The following is a 17912-nucleotide window of genomic DNA, read 5'->3' on the forward strand; positions in this document are numbered from 1 at the left end:
GATCATGTGACCCTGGGGATGAAAGTCACTTTTTTTTTCAGTACCGTTTTAACTTTGAGCAGTCACTAAACGAATGGTTGTAACTTGAGGACCATCTGGATAGCAACAATGCAAAAATGCAGCATTTTTTTTAAAGAAAAACCTATTTGTACAATTAACTTGTTTGTTCTCCACCTGTTCAAGAAACAGTCAAATGCTCAGGATGGTACAGATAGTCCTCGATTTACAACAGTTCATTTAGCGACCATTCAAAGTTACGTCACTGAAAAAAGTGACTTATGGCCGTTTTTCACACTTACGACCGTTGCAGCATCCCCGTGGTCACGTGATCAAAATTCAAACACTTGGCAGCTGACTCATATTTATGATGGTTGCATTGTCCTGGGGGGGGGTGTCATGTGATCCCCTTTTGAGACCATCTGACAAGCAAAGTCCATGGGGAAGCTGGATTCACTTAACAACCGTGTTGCTACCTTGACATCTGCAGTGATTCACTTAACAGCCGTGGCGAGGAAGGTCGTAAAATGGGTCAAAACTCACCTAACAAATGTCTCGCTTAGCAACAGAAATTTTTGGCTCAGTTCTGGTCGTACGTTCGAGGACTGCCTGTTCAAGGACATTCCCGAAACAATCTGCACAGGGACAAAGCAATTTTTTGTGGTTTATGATGCAAGGAGAAATGAGAGAGACCTAATTGTTTGTTTTCTTTTCCTTGTTGCTTAATTGTTTTTATTTAACGTTGCATTGCTGCTTTAAAAGAACGAAGTCTTTGGCAGGTCTTTCAACTTGGCAGCTGAGCTTGCCTTGAGCCTCCACCATGATTTATTACTGAAGATTTAAAATAGCCACATCAACTCAGAAGCCTTTTGAAAGAGACCCACCTCTATTTATCAGCGTGCAAAGACTTGCCCGCATAAGCCTTTTCCTCCAATCTCCTACGCCAGGGGTGTCAAACTCAATTTCATGGAGGGCCGCATCAGCATTGCGGTTGCCCTCAAGGGGCCGGGTGGGTGTGGCCTGTGTGGGCGTGGCCTACTGGGTGGGCGTGGCTAGAGTGCGTATGGCCTACTGGGTGGGCGTGGCCAGCTCTACATCGTTCGCATCAAGGGTGCCTATGGGGGCCTGGGCAGGAGTGGGACAGATTTGAGGGTCTCTGGCAGGAGGAGGGTCTCTGGGCCAGGGCCAAGGCAGTGGGGGCCGTTCCCTCACTGTTTCCAGGATGGCTTCGGGGGCCACATGAAACCACTTCGCGGGCCGGATCCGGCCCCCGGGCCTTGTGTTTGACATGTCTGTCCTACGCTGAAGGAAAGGCTAGATGTCTCCAAGCCTCCCACAGCCTCATCGACAATTGTTTGAGTTGTGGTTATTGGGAATGGATTGGAAAGGACAAGAGCAATACTTGGTTGATCAAAGATCAATAGTAATGGTCATTTGAGGGGCTGCCACAAAGAAGAGGGCGTCAAACTATTCTCCAAAGCACCAGAGAGCAAGACAAGAAACAATGGTTGGAAAGTAATCAAGGAGAGAAGCAACCTGGAATTAAGGAGAAACTTCCTGACAGTGAGGAGGACAATCAACCAGTGGAACAGCTTGCCTCCGGAAATCGTGGGCGCACTATCCCTGGAGGTTTTTAAGAGGAGACTGGACATTCGCTTCTCTGAAATGGTTTAGGTTCTCCTGCTTGAGCAGGGGGCTGGACTAGAAGACTTCCAGGGTCCTTTCCAGGTCTACTCTAATTCAAATCTCAGAAGCTACCTTTTCTGAGCTTGCAAAGTTAAATTTGTACCGGCTGCACTTGCAGCAGCCAGACCAGTCTAACCTGCTGCGCGTATTTTTATTGCTTATGTTTGACTTGAGTTTCCATCCTGCACTTTCACTTTTTACATTGGTTCTGTTTTCTCTATGGGGTTTTTATGGTTATGCGGATTAGGTAAAATGTGACCCACAGAATAACAGCATTGGAAGGAATGCGAAGACAAGTGGCCAACTCACGACTGCCTCCAGGTTGAATTGTGGGATCCTTGGTGCTCTCTTAGCTTGCTGGTTTCCTTGCAGAGGTTTCGGTATCCAACCAGGTAACATCATCTGATGGGCGCTTGATGATGTTACCTAGTTTGGTAATGAAACGTCTGCAAGAAAACAACCAAGTTCAGAGAGCACCAAAGGCCTCACCGGTCTATTGAATTCTCAGGTATATAGAGCAAAGGTCATTGTCATTTAAACAAAACTAACTGTAAGCAAGTCAGGAATTTGAGACTAAAGTAATTCCTCTCCAGGGCCTTGAGCCCAAGTTCACATGAGGCTATAATAATCACTCCCATTTAATAGTGTTTCGGGCGCACATTCATGAATACATCTACTGCACTCCATATTGTTAATTCTGGAGTACTCTTTGACATACTTTTGGCGATTGCTCAACACAAGAGTTTTCAAAATGAAGTGTGAAGATAATAATAATAATAATAATAATAATAATAATAATAATAATAATAATAATAATAATAATAATAATAATAATAATAATAATAAAGTTGGAAGGGACCTTGGAGGTCATCTAGTCCAACCCCTGCTCAGGAAGGAAACCCTATACCATTTCAGACAAATGGCTGTCCAGTCTCTTCTTAAAAACTTCCAGTGTTGGAGCATTCACCACCTCTGGAGGCAGGTTGTTCCACTGGTTAATTGTTCTAACTGTCAGGAAATTCCTCCTTAGTTCTAGGTTGCTTCTCTCCTTGACTAGTTTCCATCCATTGCTTCTTGTCCTGCTTTCAGGTGCCTTGGAGAATAGCTTGACTCCCTCTTCTTTGTGGTAGCCCCTGAGATATTGGAACACTGCTATCATGTCACCCCTCACCCTTCTCTTCGTTAAACTACACATACCCAATTCCAGCAACCGTTCCCTATATGTTTTAGCCTCCAGCCCCCTAATCATCTTTGTTGCTCTTCTCTGTTGCTCTTATCTGATGCTTTCTGCTCCCAAGCCATGCCAACAAAATAGAAACACATTCTTCGAAAGGAATGAACAAAGAATATGGTGTGTACTCTTTCTCACAGACACTTGTCTGCAGATATTTCACATTGGGAAAAAAACGTGCCTTATCTCTTTCATCACAGCCATGTGGACTTATTTAATCTGCTCTGATCAGAACAAAACAGAGACGGGTTTTTTTTTTCCTTCCCCCGACTGGAGGAAAATCAAAGCAATATTGAAACCCCGGATAGAGTTTCATTTAAAATACATTTCTTTTTCTGGCCCTGTAAAGAATTTCTAAGGAATTCACAAGCAATCAAGCCCAATCAAGTTGGATTGTTACTTGAAATTTGATTGACATTTCTCTTGGTATCAGCTCCAAACTCCTCTATGAAAATGTTAACAAGGAAATATATATTCCTATTTGCAGAGTTGAACCAAATAGAATGCATTTTGAATTAGCAGCCACAGGCCAAGGTTTAACACTACAAATACTTGAAATAGGAGTATCCAGACTGAAGAAGACACCATACAATATTTTTTTAACAGAAAAATAAAACCGATTTGCATCGCAAGCCTTCTTCTGGATATATTTCTTTTATAACATTCTATACTAGCTTTCATCTGTGAAATTTCTGGTTTGCTGCTATCTGGGCATTAACCAAATCTGAAGCTGCTGTCTCTTTTCCAGAAACGTTTCTCTTTTACGCGAAAAGCAAATTGCAGGTAGAGGATAATTAGAGACAGGGCCACGATCGAGGGAGCCTGTTAATTGTCGTTCATCCCCATCTGGAAGGCCACAAGTTCTCAACCACTGAGGTATCACCTCAAGGGAAGAAGAGCAAGTTACAACCACACACAAGCGTTTCCAAAATAATGTACAGAGCAATCCTTACAGAACATTAAGCCTTTAGTAGCCAGATACTCACATTTAACAAACCACAGGTAAAGATAGTATAATCTGTTCCACTACACTAAGATGGAAACAATTTATTTAATCAGGTGACTCCACACCTAGCCAATGGCACTGAACTAAGAAAAATAAGAGTGACACACTGACGTAACCCCATTCAAAAGCTACGGTGACACTTGCTGGCATAACTGCGCTCAGAGGCTGCTTGATGGATAATAATAAGCCCAGTTTCCAGGCCAACCTCTGACCTGCAAATGGAACTGAAAAGAGGTCACCACCCTTCACCTCCTGTGGTCATAGGTTTCAGGAAGTAATGAAGATCCAATATATATACAAATATATATATTGGATCTATATATATATACATTTATACATATATATATATATATATATATATATATATATATATATATATATATATATATATATATATATATATATGTTTAGGTATTTAGAAAAAAAAATTACACACAAACAGACACACATATATATATATATGTTTTCTGAGGTTTTCGCGGGTGTTTGTATGTGGATCTTTGGTCATTCGGGTTTTTCCCCACGTAGAATTGAAGGTGTAAGAGCAACGTTTCGACGAAATCCCATCCGTCATCCTCAGGCTGGTGGCTTCAGCTTCCTTCTTCTCCCAGTCTCCCTTAATTCTTTGTTAGCAATTTAAAATTTACACAAATATGAGCTGTCACCGGTGTGACTACTGCCTGTTGATGGCCTTCAGGATAGGCTGACACAGGAAATAAAGATTTGTCCCATGTTTGGGGCCTAGCAAGGTAATCTAAAAATAGTTAACAAGCATTTGACATATATATATATATATGTCTAATCCAATGTTTCTCAATCTTGGTTCCTTTAAGATATGTGGACTTCAGTTCCCAAAATTCCCCGGCCACCATGCTGACTGGTCGATTCTGGAAGATGAAGTCCACGCATCTTAAAAGTGCCAAGACTGAGAAATACCAGGTTAGTCTAATGGACAGTAATTTGCCTACATCTCTGGGTAAAAAAATGTATTTCTTATTGTGCACTGAGCTTTATCCTTCTAATTGGAGAGGTAACCTTGGATCCTTCTGCAAATTTATTCTCCTCTTTCCTTATAAGAAAATAATCTACACATATTGGCAATAATATATCCCAAAACGGCTGGGTTCAGATAATGGTGCAAAACTAAAGCAGAGCTTATTTGGTTTGATTTTGGCTTAGTGTTTGAACTCAGTTAGCTGGCATTGCAAAACATGGTTAGTTGCAGAGGGTGATGTCCCCGAGGTTGCCCAGATCTGAATACCAAAGTTATGAATACTAAAACTGCTTTTATTATAAGGTTACAGTAACAGAAATCTTGCGAATTGGATGGGCATCCCTCCTATATGTTTGTTTTTTATTTGTATCCTGCCTTTATTGTTTTTACAAATAACTCAAGGCACTGAACATACCTAATACTCCTTCCTCTCCCTATAACAACAACCCAGTGAGGTGAATGGGGCTGAGAGAATGACTAGCCCAGAGTCACCCAGTCAGCTTTCATGCCTAAAGCAAAACTAGAATTCACTGGCTCCTGGAAATTGGCTCAAACTCACCGAGCTGGCTTTCATGACTAAGGCAGGACTAGAATTCACCATCTCCTGGTGATTGGCCCAAAGTCACCCAGCCAATGTCCAGCAGAACTAAAACTCACAGTCTATTGGCTCAAACTTACTAAACCAGCTTTCATGGCTAAGGCAGGACTAGAACTCAGACTCCCAGTTTCTAGCTGGAGGCTTTAATCACTAAACCAAACTGGCTCTTTCCCTCCATTTTCTCTAGAACTGGGGAAGGTCAGGACTGAGATGCTTTCTCAAAGTACATTCTTGCTTTGGACTTGGATTTCTCTTATCTGAGCAGGGTCTTGGCTGTGGCTGTTCTTCTCTTTCTCAAGATTATTCTCACACCCCGTTACAGGTGCATCCTGGACCCATTCTAGATTCTCAGCATTGTATGAAGCAATGCAGATGCTCACATGCCAATGTTGTTATATTTTTATTACCTGCACTTGGAAGACATATCAAAACAGCTGAATGAAAACTGAAACAATGCTGCAATGCAAAAGTATATAAAAGAACATGAAACTCAAAGCTGCCAAACTAATGATGCATAAAGCAGATAATCACACGGAAGAATTAGCTGATATTGTTGATGACTAAAGTCTGATTATCGAGTGCTCAGGATAGTTTCCTGGCTCACATATTTTCCCCATGAGAATGCAAGAGAATTCAGCAGGCAAGTCTTTTTTTATTGATCCGATGACAGACATGGGGATCCTCGAATAATAGATATTGCTAAAGGTTACTTTCATTATGAATAAAGATGTCCGTTCAATTCTCTAAAAGCTTTGGCAGAAAAAGGGAAATAAGAAACCATAGTATTTCAAGAGAGAAAGAGCGAGAATGTGTATTTAAATTCTGCCAGCATCTCTTTAGTTAATTAATCTTGGCACATCTACACCATACATGTGCATCCACAAGCACATACAGACACCCCAGAGAGATTAGGGCTCCTGTTTTAGGAAATTTATTATGAAATCTGGATTTGATTTCCAAGCCCTTTGTGACTCCAACAGGACTCTAACAGGACTTTCAGCATGCTGCAATTTTACTTGGCAAGAAGGAAGAGCAGCTTTAATCCACATTTTACAACAAACAGGAAAGAAACATTTCCAGAAATGTAGCAGGGCTATGAATTCACCCACCAAATCAGTTTTTCTTGCTCTGTTTTGGAGAAACATTGGGTGTTCTGGTTCTACTGCCATGGGGCGAAGCGTTTCTTATGCCTGCCATTGAAAGAGACAAAAAGAAATCAAGCAAGGATGGAACTTCCGAACTATCCAGATTCATGTAAGTGAAGTAGCCTGCTATGTAAATCAAAATAAGTACGGCTGCAAACTAGGTTAGTTTACAGTCTTTAGGAAGCCATCAAAGATGGTTTCCAACAGAGGAGAATTTTTGTAGCTCAGGGTTGAACTGTGAAGTCCTTGGTGCTCTCTGAGCTTGATGGTTTTCTTGCAGATGGTTCGTTATCCAACTAGGTAACATGATCAGATGGTTATTTCTCATTTGACTGAGAATTTTTGCTTCTGAATTACTTGGGTAAGTGTTTACCTGGATAGCAAAAGACTGGGGCCTTGTATTATCTGAACACAACATCAAAAACTAGGTCTTAGGGGGAATTATGATGGGGACCATCTTCTGTGTTGAAAATATAAAAAGTCCAGATGAGTTTCATCTTATTATTTTATGTTAGCTGCCTTGGAGTTTCTCAAGAATCAACAATCTGATTTTGGAAGTATTAATACTTAAGCAAACCTAGATATTTTGGGTTTGTAGACTGTGGATAAGGTACAAGATCTCACTAACAAGCACACTTGACAAAATAAGATGTAAGCCACTTCAGAAGTCAAATCTTTAGTTATAAATGCCCATGGAAAGCATCGCAAAATGCTTAATGCACCAAGCTTCTTCTTTTTCATAACAATAAGCTTACCTTCAGCAGTGGGGATATCCAAGGTTGATTTTCTATGAATCCTTCTGGATTTCATCTTTGGGGATGGTCCTTTGTGCTCTTGACAACTTCCTAATTTAGCTTTAGGTTGAAAAAAAATGCATGATTAGCCCACCCAAATTAAACTAGCTTTTTCAATTGGGAAATACAATGAATAGCCTAATTGCAAGATTGGTAATTGTTTAATTAATGTTCAGTGTCAGGCCAACAGTTTACTTACAAAAAAGCTTACAATTAGAATAATGATGTTCACAGGCTGTTGATACAGCAAGGAGATTGCGAGTTCTAGTCCTGCCTTTAGGCATGAAATCTGGTTGGGTGAGTATGGGCCAATCACCAGGTGACTTTGAGTTCTAGTCCCGCCTTAGGGAGCACCTGCTGGGCGACTTTGGGCCAGTCATTTTCTCTCTCCCCCCAACCCACGTCACAGGGTTGTTGTGGGAAAAACGGAAAAAGGGAAGAATATTATGTTTGTTCATTGGTTTGAAATCTTTGCAAAAATAATAAAGGAAAGGAAAATGAAAATCAAAAATATGAAATACAGCTATGTTTTCCAGCACATCTCATCTGTAAAATATTCAGGTGAAATCCAGTTGTTGTTTTTTCTCCCTGTTTTATTTTCAAGATAATTTTTGGTCTTATGGATAAATGGAAATTAAACTGTTTACTGACCTAGAAACTTTGGGTTAATAATGTGCTCATCCTTCAACAGTGGCCTAAATTCAGACTCTGAAGCTTTTTCTCCATCTGTGGGAAGAAAGCAATTAACATGAAGCTGGAAATAACTGTAATCTAGTAATCAGAATAAGGTGTGCTAATCAGGACTTTCCTCCTTCAGCTGAAAGATAATTTTGAATGTGATTTTTTTTTGCAGATGGCAAATAACCTATTTGAATACGTCCAGTATTTTAAATCCAGTTCCTTACTTCCTTCAAAGATAATCCCTAAAGCATTAACAAAATTATCGTTATGATGATGATGATAACTTTATTGTCACTTTGAATGTACACCAATTGGCATGCATCAAAATGAAATTTCGTTGCATACAGCTCTCAAAGGGTCACCACCTCCGATATATACCGGTACTCCTTGTTCGGGACCTGCTCAAATTTCACATTGTGCATTTTAGTCTCTAGGGAGTGAACGATGGCAAACAGGACAGATGGAAATGGGGCTCCATTATCTAGTTCCTTCTGTAAGTTTCTCCCTTCCTTTTCTTCTTCTTCTTCTTTTTTTTTAAAAAAAAAGTTGATAGACGCATATGGACGGGCAAAATAAAAAAATGAAGCACCCGAAATCACAACTGGCCTAGTGGACATCCAGCAATTAAACTATTTTATAAACCAAGATAAGGCAAGTCACATTGGACTTGGATTATAGCCAGTGCTTATGACTGAACCTTGACGTGCAAACTTGTAGTTCTTATGTCTACGGGGACTCTCAGTCATCTAGGTCAGGGCAGTCCCGCAGGTGCTTTGCAAAAGGCAAAGGTTTTTTTTTTTTTTTGCCACGCCTCCTGGAAGATGGCCGCTCGCAGCTGATCGCGGAGATCAAAGGATGCGAGTTTGGCATGGAGCCCTGCAGGGGGCTGCTGCTCCCTAGCCCGGATGGGCGACAGGACCCTCCGAGGCTTTGGTGGAGCCCGTAATGAGCGCCAGTAGTAACAACGGGGCGGTATTGGAAAGGGATGGCGAAGCGGCAAGGAGGCAAGGCTCCCGGACTCGAAGGGGCCAAGCGGAACGGCTCGATCAGGCTGACGGCCGAATTACAATGGCCGAAAGCAACCGGCGGCACCCTACGGCAACCTGTAAAGCGGCTGAGGATGGTCGGGCTGCAACGTGCAGTTTGCAGCCTTTTCTGGCTCGCTCAAACCAGCAAAGAGCACATACTAGCCGGCAGCTGCCGATGGGATCTTGCGGCGGTCCCCAAATCAGCTGTTAAGCGGCCAGCTTGGATGCGAGTAACCGGCGGCACCCCGCGGCAGCCTGTAAAGCGGCCGGTGATGGGCGGGCTGCAACGCGCAGTTTCCAGCCTTTTCTGGCTCGTTCAGACCGGCAGAGAGCATATACTAGCCGGCAGCTGCCGGTGGGATCTTGCGGCGGCCTCCAAATCAGCTGTTAAGCGGCCTGCTTGGATGCGCGGCATGCGGAAGCCTGCAACGGACATACAACGACCTGATCGATCTCCCTTCGATAGACAAACGGTCCGGCCCTGCAGCCACCTGCGGAGGAGCTGTAACGACCTGGGGCTGCCTACAAAGGTAGCCTGGACGGCGAGGCTCCAGAATTGGTGGCTGCTGCCCCCCATCTGCCCATCTATAAGATCTTCGCGCTCCCCACCCACGACAGAGGTCTGTGGGATGATGGCCACCGTCTGTAGGCTAGAGCGCCATTTAAAACCCTCCTATATCTGGTCTGGAGGGCGGAATTCACCAGGGACCACCTGAAGCTTTATTTGGAGGTGGGATGTGCCGAAAGGCCCCCGAGATAGCAGTTATCCTCTCGGAATCATAACTTTAAGTCCAGATAATCCCTCCTTCATTTTTTCACCGGAGACTGACTACAGCCCCTCGGTCGCGATGACATCTTAGGCATGGAGATAGATGAACTACCACCGCTCATCACCGGAGCTACGAAGTTATCCACCAACAGACTATGCTAGCATTCACCGGACTCTCTCTCCTCCTGCGACCTACCCGGAGCTGGATGGTGACCCCCTGAGATCCTGATCACTGTGAGAGGGTGACCATGTTCTCAGGAGCCACTACTTCAGCTCTGTGGTCTTGATATGCAGTTGTTCCTACCAGCTCGTCCTTTACTCCTATTTCCACCTCTGATGGCTTACACCAGAAGTGAGCTACTTGCCCTGAGAGCTTCCCCACTCTCTCAGAGATGGCCATCAGACCTACGCCGCCGTTTCCTTAATGACGGGTCCTGGGACCCCGAGAGGTGGCATGGCGCCAAGAAGAGGCTCTTGGGTTTTCTTTTAAAATTTTTTGAAGGGTTAGGGAGGGGGGAGGGTCAGGCCCAGCAAATCGAGGGGAAGATCCCACCGGACCTGTCTCAGCCTAAGTTGGCCAATGGTCGCGGCAATATGAGGGCCATGGAGAGTCTTGTAAACCAGGGGGATGGGACAGGGATACCGATCCCCACAGTAATTGGGAACGGCAGCAGATGGAGGAGCAGAGGGTCATATCGTATTCTGAGATCACGCCCACGCTATCTTCTTGCTGTGGCGCGCTCTGACCCTCTGGCTCCCGCTTGCTGCCCTGGGGAAGAGGGAGGTCTGACTCCTGAGCTCAGGCTGATCTATTTTAATGCCAGGTCTGTTGTGAATAAAGCTCCCCTCATCCATGACTTGATCGAGGAGGAAGGCGCAGACCTGGCATGCATCACGGAAACCTGGCTGGGCCCAGAGGGAGGGGTCCCTCTGACTGATTTATCCCCCCCAGGTTTCCGTGTGCTACATCAACCTCGAGCTCAGGGTAGGGGAGGTGGCGTGGCGATCGTTATCAGAGAGACCCTCCATCCGCGGGAGGCCACTGCCCCTCAGATAGACGGATGTGAATCCCTCCTCTTAAGGTGGGGTCCTGGTGGTCAGTTGGGCCTACTTCTGGTATACCTCTCTCCAAGCTGCACAGCAACGGTTCTACCCAAGCTACCTGACGCCATCTCAGGATTGGCGGTCGAATTTCCAAAGCTTATGGTACTGGGAGATTTTAATCTACCTTCCCTGGGCAGTGCATCAGAAGTGGCCCGAGAGTTCATGGCCTCCATGACGGCCATGGACCTTACTCAAATTACTCAGGACCCAACTCACGAGGGAGGAAACATGCCGGATCTAATTTTTGTCTCTGGGCAGTGGCTAAATGGGCTGGGTGGGGTTACTCCAACATCACAACCCCTGTCATGGACAGACCACTACCTCCTGCGGTTGGGCCTCCGTCACGTCACCCCCCGATGTCAGGAAGCGGAACCGACCAGGTGGTTCCGCCCCAGGCGCCTGATGGACCCAGATAAATTCCAGATGGCGCTTGGACCGATTCCCACCTCCCTCTCCCACAACCCGGCCGAGTCCTTAGTTAATGCCTGGCAACAGGCTGCTTCGGAGGCGCTCGACCGCGTTGTCCCTTTGCGGCCTCTGACCCGGCGCAAGTCCCGACTCGCTCCTTGGTTCTCCAAGGACCTACGGGAGATGAAGCGCCAGAGAAGGGGCCTAGAGAGCATTTGGAGAGCCAGTCGGTCCGAGTCTGACCGAACACAGTTAAGATCCTTTTCTAGATCCTATCTTGTGGCAATGAGGGTGGCAAAGCGCGCCTACTTCACCACCCTCATTGCGTCCGCAGATAATCGCCCGGCCGCCCTATTTAGAGTGGTCCGCTCCCTTTTAAGTCAAGAGACGGGAGAGGACCCCCTACATGGACGGGCTGAGGAATTTAGTAAATATCTGGTGGACAAAATTGCTCAGATTCGGGCTGGTCTGGACTCTGACTGGGCAGTATCTAACGAGAGGAAAACGATGAAGTTGGCCAAGTACATTTGGGAAGAGTTCGATCCTGTGACTCCGGATGAAGTGGACAAGATCATGGGGAAACTAAGTGCCGCCACATGTTTGTTGGACCCGTGTCCCTCCTGGCTAGTCTATGCTTCTCGGGAGGTTACACGAGGCTGGCTCCTAGCAGTTATCAATGCCTCACTGAGTGAAGGGTACTTCCCTGCTGCCTTGAAAGAGGCGGTGGTAAGGCCCCTCCTCAAGAAACCGGCACTGGACCCAGCTGTTTTAAACAACTTCCGTCCTGTCTCCAACCTTCGCTTCCTTGCGAAGGTCGTTGAGAGCGTGGTGGCACGACAGCTCCCTTTGAACCTGGAGGAAGCTGAATATCTAGATCCGTACCAATCGGGTTTCAGACCGGGGCACAGCACGGAGACGGCATTGGTCGCGCTGGTGAATGATCTCTGGCGGGCCCGAGATAGAGGTTATTCTTCTGTCCTGGTCCTATTAGATCTATCAGCGGCTTTTGATACCATCGACCATGGTATCTTACTGCGTCGTCTTGAGGGGCTGGGAGTGGGAGGCACCGTTCTGCGTTGGTTCTCCTCCTACCTCTCGGACCGTTCGCAGACGGTGTTGGCAGGAGGGCAGAGGTCAAGCCCTAGGCCTCTTAATTGTGGAGTGCCTCAGGGTTCGGTGCTCTCGCCCCTCCTGTTCAACATCTATATGAAGCCGCTGGGAGAGATCATCCGTAGCTTCGGGGTGAAATATCATCAATATGCTGATGATACCCAGCTATTCATCTCCACCCCGAACCAACCCAGTGATGCCCTCGATGTGATGTCCCGTTGTCTGGAAGCGGTACAGATTTGGATGGGAGAAAACAGGCTTCGACTCAACCCGGCCAAGACTGAGTGGCTGTACATACCGTCATCTCGTTTAGTCCAAGAGGTTCCATCTCTGACTATAGGAGGAGAGATGTTACCTCCCATTGATAAAGCACGCAATCTGGGCGTCCTCCTAGATTCACGACTCAGTTTTGAAGATCACATGGGAACCGTGGCTAGGGGGGCATTTGCCCAGATTCGTCTTATATACCAATTACGCCCCTTTTTGGACCGAGATGCCCTACGTACAGTCACCCACGCACTCGTTACCTCCCGTATTGATTACTGTAATGCTCTCTACATGGGGCTGCCCTTAAAGACCACCCGGAGGCTTCAGCTGGTGCAGAATGCAGCTGCGCGGGTTGTGATGGGAGCTTCCCGATACTCCCATATTACACCCCTCCTGCGGGAGCTGCATTGGCTACCAGTTGCCCTCCGGGTGAGATTTAAGGTGCTGGTACTTACCTTTAAAGCCCTACATGGCTTAGGTCCGGGATACTTGCAGGACCATCTGCTGCCGGGAACAAATTCCCATCGTCCAGTACGCTCACACAGAGAAGGCCTCCTCAGGGTACCGTCAGCTAGGCAATGTCGGCTGGCGACCCCCAGGGGGAGGGCCTTCTCTGTGGGAGCACCAACCCTATGGAATCAGCTCCCCCCTGAGCTTCGGATAGCCCAAAACCTCCAATCCTTTCGCCGCGGCCTCAAAACACACCTGTTCCACCAAGCTGACCTAGACTGACAGGCATCTTAATTAATTTATATTTAGTATTTTTAATTCATTTTTAAATTCTCTAATTTTTTATTGCACTGATGTTCTCAATTTCATTTATCTTGATTTATGCACTTATTATATGTTTTATTGTGAGCCGCCCTGAGTCCTTCAGGAGATAGGGCGGGATATAAATCCCATCAATAAATAAAATAAATAAACTTGAGTTGGTTTTTCTTTGAAGAACATTTCACTCATCAATGTGTAAATGATTCATCAGTGCAAGGGATGCAGCCTTCAAGTTATCATTAAATCCAGTATCCCCAGTCAGCCAAAGGTTAGTACACATGTTACATGATCATATGGCAAGGAATCAACTTCCTGGGTGCTATCATAAATATTAAATATCTTGGCTAGGAATTCTGGGGATTGTAGTCCATTGCATCCAGATGATACTACATGAAGTTTCAGGATAGACTGAATTGACTGAACAAATATCCTAGATATTTACAGGTGACAGTGATCAAACCCTCCTGTGTCGTGCTGAGAAATCCACATGAATGTGATCATTGAGTTATGGATTCATCTTGAAGGAGGCATGCTTTAGGTTCAAAATCCAACACATCAGAAGACAGGACAAGAGGCAATGTTAAAGAGAGATTCAACCTAGAAATGTTATGACAGGGTGAAGAGTTAATACATGGAATAGCTTGACTCCTGGAGTTGTGGGTGTTCCATCACTGGAGGTTTTCAAAAGTAGACTGGACAACTATTTGGATTGGGATGGTATAAAGTCTCCTGCCTTGAGTGGGGTGGGGGTGGGGGACTAGAAGACTTTTGAAATGTCCTATGATTCTGTGTTCTAGTGAATCTAATCCACATACAATTATTCTGAACAAAGAACATGGTGTGTCCCTAATTCTAGGATTAAGATGTAGAGGAACTGAGCAGTTTGTCTGCAGCTTGACAGGTCCTCTTTGGATTGTGCAGAAATTCAAAACAAGTCACTTACTTGTGACACTAAGCAGCACGTAAGTCTCTCGTTCTCCCAGGAGTTCTGTTGCATAGCGATACTTGTTTTGAAGTAAATTCTTTACTTGGCCACTCTCATCTGCTAATTCTATTTCCTCTGAAATTCAGAATTTACCCACAAGTTAACTGGCTTATATAGATTTCTCATGCTTTCTGAACAAAGTAAATATGGTTCAGAATCAATGCCCTTAGGTAGAATTATAAGGGATTTCTATTTCCTTGTTCCTTCCTCACAAATGCATCAATCATATTTCATACAAGTCCCTGTTTATCTTTACCCAACATGCAAATGTATAGTGAATTCAAATGAGCTCATTATTACGGAAAGTGTGTTTCAATGCAAACACAGTTTTACATTAGGTCTATTAATTCATAGCCGAGTCACCTTTACCTTCACATCCACAGCGGTGTTTAATGCCGTCTAACAAAATCTGGACTTTGCAGTGTATATTAAAAAGATCTGCCTTGTGTTCTAGGAAGGAAGGGGGGGGGAAGCAAAGATTCAAGCATTTCTCCCACTTTTGACTGGACATCAACCCAATCACAATGAACAGCAATCAAACTTTGCAGTATGTGCAGTAAAGCGCAAAGCCCCAAATCCAATCAAGTCAAAGCCTTTATTACAGCCAAGGACAAGTATTGCAAACCTCAATAATTCTGAGAATTCCTGCATTAATTTCCTAGTTATGGATTGGTTGATAGGTCAGACTTACATAAAATGAGATTGATAGTCCATGACTTATGACTAAATTGCTTTGCACTGAAAGTTATGACGGACTTCCCCAGGTCTAATTTTGACCCAGGTTTGAAGTTCCTATGGCCACCCCACTGCAGTCACGTGATCTTATTTTGGGTGCTTGGTAAACAGCCTGAATTTGCAGTGTCCTGAGTACACGTGACCACAATGTATGATATCTTATTGTAAACTGGCATTTATTTCTGATTTCTGGCAATGTCCATTGCAGACAATGGATTGACTGAATGAATACCAAGTTTGCTTAGCGACTGTGACATCTGCTTTGCAACCACATTTGCTTAATGACTGCCACAAAAAGGCCATAAAATTGGGTATAGTCCCATGGTGACCTGCTTAATAACTGGCATAATTCTGGGCTCAGTTATAGTTTTTAAGTGGAGGACTTACCTGAGCAATTTTAGGAAAGCTACTGATGTCTTCAACCAGACCCAGATTCGTACACAGAACATGACAGAAGCTAATAATGGAGAAGTCACTTACCTCCATGAAGAACAGTTATAAACATTTCTACTGATAATCTGAAAGGAAGAACACATGCAATGAGAAAGGAGTCATTAGATCGAACATCAGAGAAAACACAACACTCTTCAAAAAACGCCCAACACCCAGAAACTGGAAAAAAAATCTACTTTTCTTCCCATGGAGGAAGAAATTGTTCTACTTCCTAGGAAACTGTCCCACTTCCCTAAATGACATGACTTGAGAAATGTATTTTTCACCTTCCTTTTTAGGTAAGAACTCAAAGCAGTCAAACGAACAGCTTTCCAGTAGCATCAGAGAGCAAATAAATGTTAACACTCAGGGCCTGCGTTAGGATTTCAAGGTGGCGGTATAGAAATTGCATATACTAACTTTGTTCACAAGTGTTCTGTACCAGCCTGCTACCGGCCTTGCAGAAAGGCAACCCCTGTACAAACGGCAGAGGCTGGAAAACGTCTGCCAAATTTATTAAACAAACAACAAAACATGAAACAAGATACCGGAGCTTTGATCCTCTAACGGAGCAGTTGCTTTCAGCAAACCAGCCCTCCCCCAAACACTCCCTTTATAAGAGTTCAGGGCGTGGCCTCTCTTTGCCTCCTTCCGAGAAGTCCCACAGCCTTTCTCTGCTTGCTCCTGCTTGACTGCCTCCTGCGTCGGGCGTCCTTGAACAGGGCCAGCTGTGGGTCATCTTCATCCACACTGTCGAGCTCACGCAGCTGGGTCTCCACCAAGTAAGAGGGGCCTGGCTGGGGGCTCTGCGGAGCCTCCAAGCCATCATCAGCAAGTTCTTCTTCAACACCCCCCTCCTCCCCCTCATCTGAGTCATCCGAGTCATCCGACCCAACTGCCGAACCCACAGGCTGACCCTGAATCACAACAACAAGACCAAGAAAAAGTATGATGGTTGAGCAGAGGTAGGTGCCTCACCTCCTGAATTCTATACGGTCTCTCAAATGAAAGTAATTCAAGAATTGTCTCTCAGAATAGCTTTTTACTAGAAGCCAAGTTGGTTGCGTATTTTCCCCGTTGCCCAGTTCTTCCTTTGTTTGCTCTCCAAGGGTGACACAATGGCCTATTAGAGGACTGGCAAACATTCTTAATCTTTGCTAGCAGACGAGCTAAGAGAAAGCAAAACAACAAAGAAATATCCCCGTTTTGAGATCAGCTGACCAACAATCCGTCATTATTTGTGAGGGAGGGAAAAAAAAACCACAGCCAAAGAATACAAATAATAATAAAAAGAATCTACTGGTTTGGGAATAAATGTACTGAGGATTCTAAAAAAAAAAGGGTTTGAGAGACTACTTAAATTAAATATTGAAATGAATAATATTGAAGCAGATGATGCCTCCATTCTGTTTTGCTATTTTTGTGCCTCAGATATCAGCTCCCATGTTAGATGACACAAAAACTTGCGGCATATGTTTTGCAACAGCAACTCAAGTTTTAAAGTTTTAAAGATTCAAGGATTAAAGTTTTGTTTGTTTATTTGCTTCCTGCAAACTTATACCATGAGCCATAACCATAAATTCTCATGTATCATTTAATGAACAATCTATTTTAAAAAAAAAAGCAGCCCCTTTAATGTAGTGTAGATTCTTCAGTTCTCTTTAAACCTAATTCACAAAAGGAAACCTATGCTGGGATTTTATGCTCTTCTTTCAAATGTAATGCTGGGCTTTCAAGTAGACCGTTCAGATTCTCCAACTTTGGAAGAGTCATTTGTTTCCCTGGATATGGGGACAGGCGAAGTATATATGGTTGATTTATTTTACAGTCATCAAAAGCTTTCAATCATTCAAACAGTTGAGAATGCCCACAAGAGAAATTGAAATTTCCGTCCCTCCCTCCCTCCGTCCTTCTCCTCCCTCCCTCTCACTCTTGGAAACAGCTATACTGGATGAGAATATCCACTTGGTTCCATATCCATACTTGCCATCTGCAATGCATCATGGCCCATTTACCAATTTCTCTTCCCAACCATTTCTTTTCAATGGTCATATACAAATTGGCTACCCAATCAGGACGTTGGGAATTACATTCCAAGCATCACAAGTCCTAAACATCAGATGATTTACGATGTTGACCTTCCCTCAGGTTTAGCCATGTCCAGAGAAGGT

General features: G+C 44.4%; 1 protein-coding gene across 1 annotated transcript; it reads right to left on the reverse strand.

The window, feature by feature from the left end:
• Positions 1–6597: 6597 nt before the first annotated feature.
• Positions 6598–15814, reverse strand: LOC308671426 (uncharacterized protein CXorf65 homolog; the record flags this gene model as incomplete). The annotated part of the gene is made up of 6 exons (XM_081333601.1): positions 6598–6702; positions 7413–7511; positions 8103–8177; positions 14533–14649; positions 14938–15024; positions 15790–15814. The coding sequence occupies 6 exons, from the start codon at positions 15812–15814 to the stop codon at positions 6626–6628; spliced, it is 480 nt and encodes a 159-aa protein (XP_081189727.1). The 3' UTR covers positions 6598–6625.
• Between the last annotated feature and the right edge of the window lie 2098 nt (positions 15815–17912).

Source organism: Vipera berus, assembly GCF_964194415.1.
Source record: "Vipera berus genome assembly, chromosome: 8".
NCBI classification, from domain to species: Eukaryota; Metazoa; Chordata; class Lepidosauria; order Squamata; family Viperidae; genus Vipera; species Vipera berus.